Source organism: Oncorhynchus kisutch, linkage group LG18 (genome assembly GCF_002021735.2).
Source record: "Oncorhynchus kisutch isolate 150728-3 linkage group LG18, Okis_V2, whole genome shotgun sequence".
Classification (NCBI taxonomy): Eukaryota; Metazoa; Chordata; class Actinopteri; order Salmoniformes; family Salmonidae; genus Oncorhynchus; species Oncorhynchus kisutch.
Genome location: NC_034191.2, coordinates 57,529,756 through 57,548,041, shown reverse-complemented (window position 1 = coordinate 57,548,041; position 18,286 = coordinate 57,529,756). Strand labels below are relative to the sequence as shown.

The following is an 18,286-nucleotide window of genomic DNA, read 5'->3' as shown; positions in this document are numbered from 1 at the left end:
GAAAGGTAAGAATAGCTTTTTCAAAAGAAATGTTCATCCTGTAGCACTAATTCCAAAAAGACACTAAAGTCCATGGAGAATACGGCTGGCCATGTTCTCCACCTGGCTACCCCTACCCCGGCCAACATCACAGCACCCCCTGCAGCAACTTGTCATCATCCCCCCCCCCCCCCCGCTGCCTCCCCTTCACCCAAATCCAGATAGCTGATGTTCTGAAAGAGCTGCAAAATCTGGACCTGTATAAATCAGCTGGGTAAGACAATCTGGACCCTCTTTCTAAAATGATCTGCCGAAATTGTTGCAACCCCTATTACTAGCCTATTCAACCTCTTTCGTATTGTCGGAGATCCCCAACGATTGGAAAGCTGCCACAGTTATCCCCCTCTTCAAAGGGGGAGACACTCTAGATCCAAACTGTTATAGACCTATATCCATCCTGCCCTGCCTTTTCTAAAATCTTCGTAAGCCAAGTTAATAAACTGAGTTCCTTCTCCACTATGCAATCTGGTTTCCGAGATGGTCATGGGTGCACCTCAGCCACGCTCAAGGTCCTAAACGATATCATAACCGGCATCGATAAAAGACAGTACTGTGCAGCCGTCTTCATCAACTTGGCCAAGGCTTTCGACTGTCAATCACCGCATTCTTATCGGCAGACTCAATAGCCTTGGTTTCTCTAATGAATGCCTTGCCTGGTTCACAAACTACTTCTCCGACAGAGTTCAGTGTGTCAAATCGGAGGGCATTTTGTCCTGACCTCTGGCAGTCTCTATGGGGGTGCCACAGGGTTCGATTCTTGGGCCGACACTTTTCTCTGTATACATCAATGATGTCGCTCTTGCTGCTTGCTGGTGATTCTCTGAGTCACCTCTACGCAGACGACACCATTCTGTATACATCTGGCCCTTCTTTGGACTCTGTGCTAACAAACGTCCAAACGAGCTTCAATGCCATACAACACTCCTTCCGTGGCCTCCAACTGCTTTTAAATGCTAGTAAAACTAAGTGCATGCTCTTCAAACGATTGCTGCCCGCATCCTGCCGCCCGACTAGCATCACTACTCTGGACGCTTTTGACTTAGAATATGTGGACAACTACAAATACCTAGGTGTCTGGTTAGACTGTAAACTCTCCTTCCAGACTCACATTAAGCATCTCCAATCTAAAATTAAATATAGAATTGGCTTCCTATTTCGCAACAAAGCTTCTTTCACTCATGCTGCTGAAAATACCCTCGTAAAACTGACTATCCTACAGATCCTTGACTTCGGCGATGTCATTTATAAAATAGCCTCCAACACTCTACTCAGCAAATTGGATGTAGTCTATCACAGTGCCATCTGTTTTGTCACCAAAGCCCCATATACTACCCACCACCGTGACCTGTATGCTCTCGTTGGCTGGCCCTCACTATATATTCATCGCCAAACCCACTTGCTCCAGGTTATCTATAAGTCTTTGCTAGGTAAAGCCCACCTTATCTCAGCTCACTGGTCACCATAGCAGCAACCACCCATAGCACTTGCTCCTGCAGGTATATTTCACTGGTCATCCCCAAAGCCAACACCTCCTTTGCCCGCCTTTCCTTCCAGTTCTCTGCTGTCAATGACTGGAACGAATTATAAAAATCACTGAAGCTGGAGACTTATATCTCTAACTTTAAGCATCAGCTGTCAGAGCAGCTTACCGATCACTGTACCTGTATACAGCCCATCTGTAAATAGCACACCTAACTACCTCATCCCCATATTGTTACTTATCCTCTTGCTCTTTTGCACCCCGGTATGTCTACTTGCACATCATCTGCACATCGACAACTCCAGTGTTAATGCTAAATTGTAATTACTTCGCCACTATGGCCTATTTATTGCCTTACCTCCCCACTCTTCTACATTTGCACACACTGTATATAGATTTTTGACTGTACGTTTGTTTATCCCATGTGTAACTCTGTTTTTGTCGCACTGCTTTGCTTTATCTTTGCCTGGTCGCAGTTGTAAATAAGAACTTGATCTCAACTGGCCTACCTGGTTAAATAAAGGTGAAAAAATAAAGGCATGCATGCTTAATACATCCATAAATAGCGAATATCACCAACTAATATCATTTTTGAATTTCGCTATCGCTGGTTTTATAATGAGAAACACACCAAAAACCAGGTTCCTTTTGGAATGGAAGGATTTGTATGGAAAGCCAAGTTGAAGACAGCATTAATGTTGTCGTCATAATAGCTGCAAATGGTTTTACCGCAAGCGTGGCGCAAGACCATTCAACTGAAGAGGCGGGAAACAAACTAAGGTGGCCACATCTCACAAAATGGATCAAAACTGAAATCGCGGGTAGTTATAAGGGCGCAAGGTAACTTTATAATTTGGCTACATAATTACAAGGACTTTTCAAACACCAAATTGAGGAAATATTTTATTTTCCAAATATAGGCCTATTCCAATCGACAACATGAAGGTTTGAGCTCCAAGTTCAAGTAGGCTACGTCGTGTCCCTTGTATTGTTTTACAATTGCAGGTGTAACATGGAAGACAAAATATATTTCATGTTATTTCAATACTAGATCTTATTGGAAATGTAATTTGTCAATATATCCAGAATAATTAATAAGAATAGCATTGGGTGTTGCGCAAACAGTCTACACACAATTGCGCACCGTGGACTGTGCACAAAAACATATGAAAACATGAACTAATTCATTACCTTGATGCTTCTCTTCAATCTAACGATCCTGCTGTAAATCAAGAGGACAACAACAGATGTCCAACATCAATTCGCTAGGGATCTTAGGACCGTGTATCTAGACACAACCATCTTCACAGTCGTAACGAATGAGACTCCCAACACCAAAATATTCTGGACATTCCTCGCAAACACCTTTCCCTTCATCACATCCCTTCCTTCCTAGATCAGATGGTGTGTGTGTGAAAATATCACAGCGTGATTAAACAGCTTGACACCAAATTCGCATTCCAACAAATCTAATTCATAATATAAGAACCATGTTAATGACCGTATCAAGGTATGGGGGGGGACTTTTTCAGTTAGAAGCAAATACAATTTGTAAGCGCATTAGGGCTGACCCCATTAAGTCGATTGGCTTTTGGTCGACAATATTTGTTTAGGGTCGAGCAGCTGCCCCAAAAACTGATAAATTGTATGGCATGTGTCTTGATTGACGCCTGTCTCAGTGTACTAATCAGCGAAGGCTGTGGGGATGGCACACCAGTATCATCAGTAGTACAATTACCGTTAATTCCCATAATGTCAACTTTATTTTTTTAAATTTATCCTTTTTATTATTTATTATTATTGGTATTTTATAGTTCTCATTGGAGAAGTGGACATGTTTGCAGAGTGCACATCCTAGGCTACACTTGTGAGAAACACATTTTGTGTTATTCCATTTACGAGTTGTCAATTTATACATTTTGTTTGAGCTCCTGTCAATGTTGAGTAAGGACACTCACCTGATTATACATAGGAGGCCTAGGCTACCTGGCCTGCGAGCAAATATAGGATTATAAATGTGCCCATTTGTTGGTCTGATTTCTATTTCTGATTGTCTTAACTCACCACGATTAATGAGCTGTGGAACTTCTCAAATGAAACAAATCTTCACCTCAAACAACAAGTAAACAGTCTGTTTTTACATCCATGAAATTACATTAGTTCCTTTTTATGTAGCCTATGTGAATAATCTATCCAGCTCTCCTTTTCAATAACCAATCGGCATGAAAGAAACAAAAAAATGTCATGCTCTGATCCGGTGGAATCGCCAATAATAGTCCTGCCTACCTGATTACTTCTTGCCCAGATAGCCTACAGCTGTGTCTGTCTGGGGATGAGGGTCCAGAATATTTTATACAATGCTGCAAGTTTGTTAGTGCATGCTTTGGGCTGGACCTAGTTGATACAATGTTTCAAGTTCCTTGCAGATATGCCATGCATAGCCAATGTGATCTATTTTTGCAGGCTGAAGTGTGTTTGTTTGTTGGCTTTACGTAGGCTCTTTTTATATAGTTGGCAAGGTTAAGAAGTTACTTTTAGGTTTGTATAATTTTCATTAAGATATCATTTTTATTAGTCACATGACAAGGATTTGAGATATGACTTTATAAAAGAAATGAAACTGTTCCACGAAATGTGCATATGAAAGTCAGAACTAATTGTTAGCGGTTTGAGCTCCCGAGTGGCGCAGTAGTTTAAGGCATTGCATCTCAGTGCTAGAGGCGTCACTACAGACACGGGTTCGATTCCAGGCTGTATCACAACCATCCGTAATTGGGAGTCCCATAGGGCAGCGCTCAATTGGCCCAGCAGTGTCCGGGTTTAGCCGGGTTAGGTCGTCATTGTAAATCAGAATTAGTTCTTAACTAACTTTCTTGGTTAAATATAAGAAATTGTAAGAAAAATTGACACTCCTAATGGAAAAGGATCTGACGACCCCTGCTGTAACCTATTAACGGTAACTTTGGGAACATAATGGCAGAATCTGCAAAGGCCTGCAGTGTTTTTTTGGTGGTGGTTTAGGAAGAGTTTTATTTTTTCTCTTCTGGTTAGGCTGTCATGATCACTGAGTAATTTGTTTCTGAATTATTTAATCACTGTGTGCTTAAAGCATCAGACACGCTCAGTAGCCTACATATAGTTGATTTTATTTAAACACATAGGTTGTGTCTATATAATGAAAATACTTGGTTTAACATTTCGATGGGTTGAAAGAACGAACAGATGACGACTCGGTCTACCAAGATTGTATCTGGTCTGGAATAGCACTAATCACATATATTTTGGGTGATTTGTTTGCCCCTGGAATCTGTTATCACCCTGTAACATAAGAAAGCATACAATGTTACGTAGTTGCACTGCATTTCTGAGATCTCCATATAAAAAACTGTCCGACGGCTAGATCCAGGGTTCAAGTTAAATGTATAATATAACTTAATGCTTAATATGACACAACAACAATTTACACTGCCATAACGGCAAAGATGGAAAAGTTTACCAAAAAATTTACGGATTTGTCCGAAATCGTTTGACAAGACCCCAACCATGCGAAAGGGTTCAATTGTTTTAAATCAACTGGTGAATTTGATTGAATATTGCTATGTTCCCACCTTAATGTAATTACATGAAAATGATTGGTAGAATATCAATGATTTATCAACTGCTTTAACAAGTTGTCTAGCATAGGAAATCCTCACTAGTACCTTAGTTTATAGATGAAACCATGTATATCGCGTCCCAGAGTAGGAGTGGTCATCTTCGATCAGGTTCACACTAAATGTCATTGGACAGGAGGATCTTAATGTCTTGTGGACAGTTTGCACATGACATAGGATGGTCGCGTCTGTGAAGACTGGGATGCAACAACCAGCAAGGAACCTTGTTCCGGTGCAAATTGAACATAGTCATTATGTTTGTAGGTTACAACGTTGTTTGTCACTTGTCAAAAATAAGGAGGATTGGCATTAGAAATATTCTGAATTGGAATGGGGAAAAATATTCTTATAACACAAGGCCCGTACTGGAGAAAAATGTGCTCATTTATCTCTAGGCTTATGCCAACAGTGTGCAACACTGCCTCATTTATCATAACCATTATAGATAACCAATCCTAATCGCTTAATTGCCCGATAGATATATCTAACTCTGTATAGTGCATTCAGAAAGTATTCAGACCCCTTAACTTTTTCCACATTTTGTTACGTTACAGCCTAAATTCTAAAATGGATTACCCCCCCCCCCCCCCTAAGAATTCAGACTCTTTACTCTGTGCTTCATTGAAGCAACTTTTGCAGCGATTACAACCGCGAGTCTTCTTGGGTATGTTACGTTACAAGCTTGGCACACCTGTATTTGGGGAGTTTCTCCCAGGTTGGATGGGGAGTGTCGCTGCACAGCTATTTTCACGTCTCTCCAGAGATGTTCGATCGGCTCTGGCAGGCCAACTCGAGGACATTCAGAGACTTGTTCCGAAGCCACTCCTGCATTGTCTTGGCTGTGTGGTTAGGGTCGTTGTCCTGTTGGAAGGTGAACCTTTGCCCCAGTCTGAAGTCCTGAGCGCTCTGAAGCAGGTTTTCATCAAGGATCTCTCTACTTTGCTCCGCTCATCTTTCCCTCGATCCTGACTAGTCTCCCAGTCCCTGCTGCTGAAAAACTTCCCCACAGCATAATGCTGCCACCACCATGCTTCACCATTGGGATGGTGCCAAGTTTCCTCCAGATGTGACTCTTGACATTCAGGCCAAAGATTTCAATCTTGGTTTCATCAGAGCAGAGAATCTAATTTCTCATGGTCTGAGAGTCCTTTAGGTGCCTTTTGGCAAACTCCAAGCGGGCTGTCATGTGCCTTTTACTGAGGAGTGGCTTCGATTGCTCAGTTAGTCACTCACCATTGGGCACTCTGTTCACTCTGTTAGCACACTGCTTGCCAACACTACGCTGTACACATGGTCTGCGGTTGGATGTAATGCCAAATTCTCTATAACAACGTTGGAGGCGGCTTTTCTCTACTTGCACATATCACTCCAGTATTAATGCTAAATTGTAATTATTTTTGCCTCTGTGGCCTATTTGTTGCCTACCTCCCTACTCTTCTACATTTGCACACACTGTACATAGATATTTTAATTTTATTTTGTGATATTGGCTGTATGTTTGTTTGTGTAACTCGCACTGCTTTGCTTAATCTTGGCCAGGTTGCAGTTGTAAATGAGAACTTGTTCTCAACTGGCCTACCTGGTTAAATAAAGGTAAAATTAAAATAATGGTAGAGAAATTAACGTTCAATTCTCTGGCAACAGCTCTGGTGGACATTCCTGCAGTCAATTACACGCTCCCTCAAAACCTGAGACATCTGTGGTGTTGGGTGACGAAACTACACATTTAAGTGGCCTTTTTTTGCAACTGTGTACTGATCAAGCTGTTTAATCAGCTTCTTGATATGACACACCTGTCAGGTGGATGGATTATTTTGGCAAAAGAGAAATGCTCACTAACCGGGATGTAAACAGGGATCTTTTATTTCAGCGCGTGAAATATGGGACCAACACTTTACATTTTGCCTTTATCTTTTTGTTCAGTGTAGCTTGTGTACCCCATCAGTTAGATTTGTTTTCATGGGAATTTATTTCAGTGTGCCTCAAGTGTGTGTGGGTGGAGCGGTCGGAACGCAATTGAAGGAATGAGAAATGGAGGGAAAGGGAATTTAGGGAGAACTGTGTGCACATTTACAAACGGAACTCTAGAGTCCAAGCTAATGAACGTCGTGTTCATGACTAAATGTAACTTGTCTATTTCGGGTTCGCCACAAAGGACATTCCACCAAATAGTTTGTTACAGTATAAAAATAGTACGTGATCTCTGCTTAACGATGGAGCTTTGATGTCCGTTCCAGTACTCTATTACTCAAGCCCATCTCTACTTTGCAAGATCTGATTTTATTAGATTTATATACTGGTACTATGCACAACATTAATCACACGTCTGGAAATGTGTCCGCTTTGTCGACAGATTTGTATCTAGTCCCCGGGCATGTGGTTTTCAGAATCCGAATCACAAAATGTTACTTTCTCTTGGTGTTGTACATAGAAGCATAGACCTCAACAATGACACAAACATTTTAAAAGCTTGAGAAGCCGTCCTAGCTGTTGAGTAAGCCAGCATCCATCCCTACATGTCATCTCCCAACCAGCCCTGGTATCAGAGTCCAACCTTAAAGCACAGATGGAGCCTCACATACTAGATATTTCACATTGCAAGCTCTTGCATCAGACCTAATCGCTCTCTCGCTCTCTCTCTCTCGCTGCAGTATCTTTTTTTCTCACCTATCAAATCTTGATGGCATAAAATGTATCATTGCATATTCTCCTCCCTTCATACATAAAATGTGTCATTGCATATTCTCCTCCCTTCATACATAAAATGTGTCATTGCATATTCTCCTCCCTTCATACATAAAATGTGTCATTGCATATTCTCCTCCCTTCATACATAAAATGTGTCATTGCATATTCTCCTCCCTTCATACATAAAATGTGTCATTGCATATTCTCCTCCCTTCATACATAAAATGTGTCATTGCATATTCTCCTCCCTTCATACATAAAATGTGTCATTGCATATTCTCCTCCCTTCATACATAAAATGTGTCATTGCATATTCTCCTCCCTTCATACATAAAATGTGTCATTGCATATTCTCCTCCCTTCATACATAAAATGTGTCATTGCATATTCTCCTCCCTTCATACATAAAATGTGTCATTGCATATTCTCCTCCCTTCATACATAAAATGTGTCATTGCATATTCTCCTCCCTTCATACATAATGTATCCTCTTCTCTATTCCCTATTTACCAAAATGTCTTCCTTCTCCCTATTTGCCTACAGTTCCCTCCTCTCTCTCCTTTGCAAAATGTCCCTTTCTCTCCCCTCCTTAACCTAAATATCCCCATCTGCCTCCCTCCGCCTTCTCTCATAACTGTCGTCTTCTCTCCTCCTCAGCCTTGTGAAGATAAAGATGACTGGTCAGAGCACATCAGTTCCTCTGGGAAGAAGTACTACTACAACTGCAGAACAGAGGTGTCACAGTGGGAGAAACCCAAAGAGTGGCTGGAGAGGTAGGCATTATGCCATCTTCATTCACTTCATTCCCCTTTCACATGACTGATCCAAGCGTAGCTGAGCTGTACTGCACTGGCTGGCCTGGTTCCCTTTTCATTTTTAAAATGCTGGCCTTTTCAGTCAGTGATGACTGGGGTGGGGGGCAGCGGTGTACCTTAACGCTATTTCTAACTTTTAAGAAATGTCCAGATCAACTAGCCCATGTCAGCTAATGTTTTTTAGCTAGGTTCTTTAGCCCATAGATTTTGTTGAAATTTTTGAGTGACTTAAGTATCACATGAATAAAGAAAATGTATAGAATTGCAAGAAATGGGCTTTTAAACTGCAATGTTTTCTTGCTGCCAACAAGAGGGAACAATTTGTGTCATGAACAGTGCTTGTGCCAATATAAATAGACGTGGCACACTCACAGGATGTTCCCCGGCCCTGGAAGGGGGCCCTGAGAGGAGTGAGTTTGGGAACCCCTGCCCTATATCACATGTCAAAAATGAAGATTTGCACTGCGATGTGTTTTAACTTATGGCCCAGGTTAAAAGCAGTGCAATATATAGGGAACAGGGTGTCATTGGAGACGCAGACTTGAGTTCTAACTGTTTGTTTCCAGAGAGCAGAGGCAGAAGGAGTCCTGCACTAAGTCGGCGCCAGTCAACAGTTTCCCCAAAGACCGGGACTACAGACGGGAGGCCATGCAGCAGGCTACAGCACTCACTGGCTTTACTGCTGCTAGTAAGTTATACAACTACATACTGGCTTTACTGCTGCTAGTAAGTCATACAACTACATACTGGCTTTACTGCTGCTACTGAGTCATACAACTACATACTGGCTTTACTGCTGCTAGTAAGTTATACAACTACATACTGGCTTTACTGCTGCTAGTAAGTCATACAACTACATACTGGCTTTACTGCTGCTAGTGAGTTATACAACTACATACTGGCTTTACTGCTGCTAGTAAGTCATACAACTACATACTGGCTTTACTGCTGCTAGTGAGTTATACAACTACATACTGGCTTTACTGCTGCTACTGAGTCATACAACTACATACTGGCTTTACTGCTGCTAGTAAGTTATACAACTACATACTGGCTTTACTGCTGCTAGTGAGTCATACAACTACATACTGACTTTACTGCTGCTAGTGAGTTATACAACTACATACTGGCTTTACTGCTGCTAGTAAGTCATACAACTACATACTGACTTTACTGCTGCTAGTGAGTTATACAACTACATACTGGCTTTACTGCTGCTAGTGAGTGGTACAACTACATACTGGCTTTACTGCTGCTAGTGAGTTGTACAACTACATACTGGCTTTACTGCTGCTAGTGAGTTGTACAACTACATACTGGCTTTACTGCTGCTAGTAAGTTATACAACTACATACTGACTTTACTGCTGCTAGTGAGTTGTACAACTGCATACTGGCTTTACTGCTGCTAGTGAGTCGTACAACTACATACTGGCTTTACTGCTGCTAGTGAGTCATACAACTACATACTGGCTTTACTGCTGCTAGTGAGTTATACAACTACATACTGGCTTTACTGCTGCTAGTAAGTCATACAACCACATACTGACTTTACTGCTGCTAGTGAGTCTTTTTTTTTTTTACCATGTCTCCCATTGAGGTCAAAATACCTTTTACAAGGAAGACCTGGCCAAATTGCTATGTGCAATGGTTACTGAATGTTCTTATCAGTCATGGATGATCCTTGTTAAATTTCTTGCTGACGTATGCTACATTTACCAAAAGAATGAGCTTATTGTGGCCGTGCCGTCTATACGTATGATTCAATTCATGCTGCATCTGTGAGTCAAGGTCGTGTTTTGAACGTGTGCCTCTGGGAGGAGGCTGTGTTGAGTTCTAAAATGTCTGATGAAATCTGTGGGCTGCTTGTCTTCAAAAACCACTGTCTTGTTCTCAGGCCTTCCATTATCTCAGTGAAACAGTAGCCTCTTAGGGGATATACTGCAGGAGCGGTGGTAGTGGTTCATGTTAGTGAGCGTGCCGTGCTGTACAGCCAGTCAGTGGAGACTGGGGGGGGGGTGGACATGGGCCGTCATAGAGACCTGATTGATGTCTTCTGGCAAACACAGAAAGACTGACTGCACTGTCACCGTCCGGGAGAGAGAGAGCAACGGAGGGGGAGAGAGAGCGGAACTTACTGCACCGCCCAGAGCAGAGTAGAGCTCTCCCCTCCTGTCAAACAGCCAGAACACAGCGGTGGTGCACAGTGCTCTGTCTCCCCTACCAGACCTGGCATCTGGGCTGAAACGGTATTTGCAAGATTTATTTGGACTCAGGTTTGTCATGCGTGTTCACTATGCCAAGGTCACTGGTTTGTGGTTGGTTCATAAGTGGTACAGCTTAAACAAAGGGAAGAACAGTATCAAGTTTGTTCTTTCAGAGGAACTACTCTTTGGAAGCTAAAAATGTTGAGGGCCAGCTGGGGGGGAAAAGCTCTCAGGGGGAGATTCGGCTTACTAAGTTAGCGCCTTACAGTCCACATGCCTACTCTCAAATAAGCCAACAGCCAGGTTCTAATCAGACTTCGCAAGCCTGTTGATTTGAGATGGTTTGAATAATTTGGCATATTTATCGAAGAGAGAACTTCTGTGTGTCTGTCAGTGACTCGACATACCCACTTGCTGACTTATGATTAGAAAATGAGATTCCGCCAATTTTAACAGGCAGTTTCCCCTGGAGCGAATCCCGTCTTTAACAAACGCATCTGCTGCCCAGTAGGGATGTGATATAAGTATCGCATAATTTTTTCCCATGGCAACAATGAAAACATGAAGCAGACAAAACTCTTTGGTCCTTTAAAAGCCCGCTGTATATAAAATGTGTGCTATAGCTAGGAAAATATGTTAATGTGAGTCTTGATGACAACTTGTTTGTTTCTGACATTAGGGCTGTTTTCCTAAAGAAGTCAAAGCCTCTTTGTGTATAGTTTCCTTGCCATGATACTAATGAGTATCGCAATACTGCTATCGTCCCGCTTCTATTGTTTAATATCGGCTTCTTGATTTCCATTGAACATTTCCTACACACTTGCAAAAATCATCTTGAAGAATCAGTAGTGCTGAGCGATTTAATGCTATTGTTTTGACATTAAATGCATAATGTTTGTTGAATGCTGTAACAAAACAGAATAAACAATTAATTATAGTCCCGTGATGGTAGTAACTGCCTATTACCGCTCATTACTGAAGTCATTTATTCACTTTAATCAACTATTTCAGTCTATATTATATTTGTTTTATTTGATGATTGTTTATTTCCAAGTTATCTCATCTCTATAGAGCTGTTGTCTGACAAAATCCCTATTTTGTAGTTCTTCAAAGTAAATAAGGCTTACATGCATGACTGCTGAACCTCCAGCTATCAATCATTTAGATCATGTATTGTTTCATGTAGAGAGACATCGTGAAGCAACAGCTGCTTTCTATCACCTCACGATGTACGTTCTTCTCCCTTCAATAGCAGGCGTAAAATAAACACAGACCGGACAAATAGATGCACAATGGATTATGGTCATTCTAGTTCATTACCACGGTTAATGCGAGAATGTAGAATATTGACCTGTTGGAAACTACAACTCCCTACTAAAATTGCATAGTTCAGGTTGGATCTGATTTATCTCTAGAGAAACGGTGCGATGTGCACATTGAGCTCACAGAAGGAAAAAATTTACTAAATTAACTTCTACTAATTGAACCGATAACTGTCAAAATTGCTCAGCACTAAATCGGTTGTGAGTGCTTTTAACATGTGAGATCTCCTCCCTCCCACAGAGTCAGCCCAGTTGGAGAAGCAGCCAGCGTCGGTGTCTTCACAGTCATCCTCCTCAGGCTCGGTCCTGAACCCCACGTCGGGTACCCCCTGTTCCTCCTCAGCCCCCACCACGGTGCCGGTGTCCCCGGTCCTGCAGTCCCACGCCCATACCCCCCTTCTCCAGGACCCCTCCCTGCTCAGACAGCTCCTCCCAGCACTTCAGACCGCCTTGCAGCTCAACAACGCCAGCGTCGACATGGCCAAGATCAACGAGGGTGAGAGAGGGAGAGACGCATGTGCACGGAGTCTTATCTGTGAGGGCTACTATGGTGAATGTTTTCGCGGACAGCAAGGGAAGCTAGGTTATAGAGGGAGTAGGTGAGAGACACAGAATATTGCTGAATATTTAGGAGCAGCAAGTGATACTTGAAGGTTTTGTTTTTGCTCATGACGGTGGAGACAGTGGTCTTTCAACCTTGTGCCCATGTTTCTCTAGCTGCCCTTTGTCTGAGTACTGAAACTCCCAGATAATAGGCAGATATGTAGACCTGACTAGCAGGTTACTAAGGCTTTATAAAAAAATATGTCATGCAAAGGGAATCACAGAATCCATACATTAAAATGGAATTCAACAATATGTTTTTTTAATTATTTAACTTAGTAGGGAATCAGCTAAATATCTAGAAAGTTCATTAATTTGCCCAAGTTTATCAGAAGACATGAATAGAATGCATCAGTGATTCGTATTTCCTGCAACTTTCTGCAGAAGCAACGAGAATTTCCCGTGTGTCTGGTGTGCGCGCTTCTACCATTTTGTGTCGCTTTTAGCGTTGATTCTAATGAAATCTTACTAAATCAAATTTTATTTGTCACATACACATGGTTAGCAGACGTTAATGCGAGTGTAGCGAAATGCTTGTGCTTCTAGTTCCGACAATGCAGTAATAACCAACAAGTAATCTAACTAACAATTCCAAAACTGTCTTACACTTGTGTGTATAAGGGGATAAAGAATATGTATATAAAGATATATGAATGAGTGATGGTACAGAGCGGCATAGGCAAGATACAGTAGATGGTATCGAGTACAGTATATACATATGAGATGAGTATGTAAACAAAGTGGCATAGTTAAAGTGGCTAGTGATACATGTATTACATAAAGATGCAGTAGATGATATAGAGTACAGTATATACGTATACATATGAGATGAATAATGAATGGTATGTAAACATTATATTAGGTAGAATTGTTTAAAGTGGCTAGTGATATATTTTACATTTCCCATCAATTCCCATGATTAAAGTGGCTGGAGTAGAGTCAGTGTCATTGACAGTGTGTTGGCAGCAGCCACTCAATGTTAGTGGTGGCTATGTAACAGTCTGATGGCCTTGAGATAGAAGCTGTTTTTCAGTCTCGGTCCCAGCTTTGATGCACCTGTACTGACCTCGCCTTCTGGATGATAGAGGGGTGAACAGGCAGTGGCTCGGGTGGTTGTTGTCCTTGATGATCTTTATGGCCTTCCTGTAACATCGGGTGGTGTAGGTGTCCTGGAGGGCAGGTAGTTTTCCCCCGGTGATGCGTTGTGCAGACCGCACTACCCTCTGGAGAGCCTTACGGTTGATAGAAAGGCTTTCTCCAAAATGTTATGTTAACTACCAGGTAGCCTATGCTTCCAGCGCCCCACCCCCTCAATTTCTCACCATCAGACTGAGTTTGTACTTCAGTTGCACTTCTATACTTGGACGAGAATTCACGAATTGGCATTCTTCTAAAAGACAGTGCTCTGACTGATGTGCAGCTACTTTTCTCAGTGCAGCCTAATTGTCTCCAGTAAAATACAAGATTAACTTCAAGTAAAACTTTAGGAAATGTAGCTGGTTATACATTCTATGATAAACATTAGAAATACACTACATTACCAAAAGTATGTAGACACCTGCTCGTCAAACATCTCATTCCAAAATCATGGGCATTAATATGGAGTTGGTCCCCCCTTTACTGCTAGAACAGCCTTAATTATTCTGGAAAGGCTTGCAACTAGATGTTGGAATATTGCTGCTTCCATTCAGCATCAAGCATTAGTGAGGTCGGACACTGATGTTGGGCGATTAGGACTGACTCGCAGTTGGCTTTCCAATTCATCTCAAAGGTGTTTGATGGGGTTGAGGTCAGGGCTCTATGCAGGCCAGTCAAGTTCTTCCACATCGATCTCGACAAACCATTTCTGTATGGACCTCGCTTTGTGCATGGGGGCATTGTCATGTTGAAACAGGAAAGGCCCAAACTGTTGCCACAAAGTTGGAAGCACAGAATCGACTAGAATGTCATTGTATGCTGTAGCGGTAAGATTTCCCTTCACTGGAACTAAGGGGCCCAGCCCGAACCATGAAAAACAGGCCCAGACCAGTATTCCTCCTCCACCAAACAGTTGGCTCTATGCATTGGGATAGGTAGCATTCTCCTGGCATCCAACAAACCCAGATTCGTCCGTTGGACTGCCAGATGGTGAAGCGTGATTCATCACTCCAGAGAACATGTTTCCACTGCTCCAGAGTCCAATGACGGCGAGCTTTACACCACTCCAGCCAACACTTGGCATTGCACATTGTGATCTTTGGCTTGTGTGCGGCTGCTCGGCCATGGAAACCCATTTCATGAAGCTCCTGTCGAACAGTTCTTGTGCTGACGTTGCTTCCAGAGGTAGTTTGGAAGTCAGTAGTGAGTGTTGCAACCGAGGACAACTAATTATTACTAGCTTCAGCGCTCCCCTTCTGTGAGCTTCTGTGGCCTACCACTACGCCACTGAGCTCTTCAAAAAGGCCATTCTACTGCAAATGTTTGTCTATGGAGATTGCATGGCTGTGTGCTCAATTTTATACACCTGTCAGCAACGGGTGCGGCTGAAATAAGCAAATCCACTAATTTGAGAGGGTGTCCACGTACTTTTTTATATAGAGTTTGATGGTGATGCATCGTTTATGAAAGACCTTGCTTTTCCATTTGTAAGCTAATTTACTTTGGCTGCTAGCCAAATAGCATTGCACTTCTGTCATCTGGTGAAAATGAAGCCACTTTCTGCTTCATGTATTTTTTTGTGAAGGAAAACTAGTTGCACACCTCTGATCACTCTATTGAAGCAAAAAACAGCCCCATTGATTTTCAATATGAAACGCTGGTGAAAATGCAGATATCTGAACTCCGACGCGACCAATGGCTGACCTGGCAGAATGATATCATGATTATTTGCATCAGTCCAGTAGGTATTTGTTTAGCAAACTCCATCGCATGTGTGCTACAAAAACACTGCTTCTCTCCTACCCTTGTCCTTCCACCTCTTTTCTCTCTTTGTTTGTCTCCTCTTTCTCTCTGCTCTCTTTCTCCTTCTGCCTGTTCTGTCTTTCATCTGTTTTGGTGTTCTGGTATTGCTTAGGGCTGGGAATGGCTAGGGACCTCACAATACTTTGGTGCCGATAAGATATCTATTGTGATTCTCACAATACTATATGTATTTTTATTCAATACTATGATTTTATTGCTGTTGGATATTCCGAACATATTTCTCACCATATTGGCTGCAGAGACGGGAGGAGAGCCATGAGAAAACTTTTTGATCAGTCATGGAAATGCAAGTGCTGAAAACAATTTGGCTCCCTATTTAAAAAGGTGAAGTGTACAGCCAACTAGCGCAAGAATTTATACAATATATCGTCAAATTATATCTCTTTGTAACTAGCTTTTTGATTTTTTTAAATGTACAAAAATGTCCTAACACTAGTATTGCTACTACCAGGTCTCTCGGTTGGAGGCTGGCCCTGGCTCTGCCTGGCTTGTGAGGGGAAGGCCTACTTAAGTGCTCCAAATGTGCTCATCGGGGCCAACGTCACACAGCCGTAGCCCAATACTGCTTCAGTATGCATCGATGAGTGGCCATGCAGAAAATAACATGTCTGTTTAGAGCGAGCGTGTCAGTCTGTCTGACTGCTTTATGGTCCCTGAGTCAAAAGCAGAATGCAGTATCTTAGCGGAGCAGACTACACTATACTGGCTCATCTTTCCACATTTCTGGGTTTTCACATTGGGAATTAGCCAGGTTACCAGGCACTGTTATGTCAATTGACCAAATTATTATTTTATTTTATTTAACCTCAGCCTAGCCTGGAAGGTCCCATACTAAGCATTTTGAAATCTAACACGAGAACTGAATGAATATTCACTCAAATGTATTAGCATGACCTGGGATACAATATTAGTAGCGCAGACTGAAGTGTTATGTAAATGCTTGTATTTCCTGTTTCTGCATTCTGGGGTTTTGCTATTGGGAAGTAGCCTGGTTACTAGGTGGCGTTGTCATCTCAATTGACAGATCTACCTACCGCTGTCTATCTGTTGCATATCTGTCTCAAATTCTGAATCGAACAGGATCTGAATAAATATACATCAGACTGTATTGGAATATGTGGTAACGCTACTCAACCAACAAATGTTATGCTGCTGTAGTACCTTCGTGTAGCCACCACTTCTTTTTTTTCTCTAAACATCTTTGTGCTTACTACTAGCCACGTCCAAGAATGGAAGCTTTTCTTCCTGCCTGTACTTAAGTAGGACAAGATGGACCAACACAAATGTCTGTGTCCATTGAATCACCTGCTGGGTGTCGTCGAATGGTGGCGATTTCAAAAGTCAAAAGTAGTGCCCTACGAAAGATGTAGGGTGCCGATTGGGACGCACAGAGACTGCGTCTCCAGAAGTGGGTCAGACGGTCTCTCTTCCTGCTGATGCTCTGCTCTCTTCCAGAGATTCCCTTCTTTCCCTTACTCAGCTCGGTCGGCACACCTAAACCTACAGAGAAATGACTGCTAAGGGGTCTTCCAGGAATCCGTTAAATCCAACATGATGTAGGCTTCCCGTTAGTAAGCATCTATCAGTTGACCTGGAATCCAGACTGAACACTGCTCTGTGATAGAGGTTTACACGGGAACAGGACTCTTAAGGTCCAGGATTCTGGCATGAATGGGAGTGAAAGACTACCTCAGACGCCAACCTACGTCAGTCAGCTAAATGATGATGCCGTCAACAGCGGAATTACAATGCGTTTCAGCCAAGAACCCATCACTAACCTTACTGACAAGGAAAGAGCAATGTTTTAGCTACATTTTGTTTATGGAGTTGTCTTTGACAAGGAAGGAACTGAGTACAGGGCTTGTAAAAAATAAAAGAAACTGCTGAACTTTAGTCAAATAGCTTACCAACCGGAGAGTGGGACAAGCGGCCTGAAGCAGCATAGCTGCTCTACTCCATACAGCTTAAACACATAATTGGGCTTAATGGTAAACTAAACCCGTGCCATCTGAAGTGAAGAGTGAAATAAATATAGATTGACTTAGCCAGTAGCCTACTGCCGATCAGGTTTTTAAAATATATATGTTGTAAATGTTCATATGTTCTCCGCTGTAGGCTACAGATTTCTGGGTGCTGTGGTCTCGGCTCTTGTCCTCCAGCCTGTATCTGTCTACATTTAGGTCATTTAGAATACGCTGTTATCCAGAGCAACTTAAGGCCAACAGTCAGTGCATTCAACTAAAGTAGGTAAGACGACCACATCAGTCACATGTTGCATTACTGAAATGATTTCAGATGCTTCCTAAACAAACACAATAGCCTACATATTTCTGCTCGCAAAAATGAGTGGGACTGATTTTTATCGGGAAGGGACAGGAAAGTTCCGGGGTTATAGAACTGTTGTGAGATCAGTACAGGGGGAAAAGATGACAAGACGGGACAGGAATGAATTTTCACTTCTGTGTCATCCTCTACTTTGTTACTGTTTCACCGTTCTGATGCAGTTTTGTCATGAGAAT

General features: G+C 42.2%; 1 protein-coding gene across 1 annotated transcript in view; it reads left to right on the top strand.

Moving 5' to 3' along the window:
- LOC109908726 (WW domain-containing adapter protein with coiled-coil-like) overlaps positions 1 to 18,286 on the top strand; it is a 46,054-nt gene that overhangs the window by 12,231 nt on the left and 15,537 nt on the right. The window contains exons 5-7 of the mRNA XM_020507376.2: positions 8,518 to 8,633; positions 9,242 to 9,363; positions 12,445 to 12,699. Of these exons, the coding sequence (XP_020362965.1) occupies positions 8,518 to 8,633; positions 9,242 to 9,363; positions 12,445 to 12,699 (493 nt within the window). The remainder of the gene's footprint in view (positions 1 to 8,517; positions 8,634 to 9,241; positions 9,364 to 12,444; positions 12,700 to 18,286) is intronic.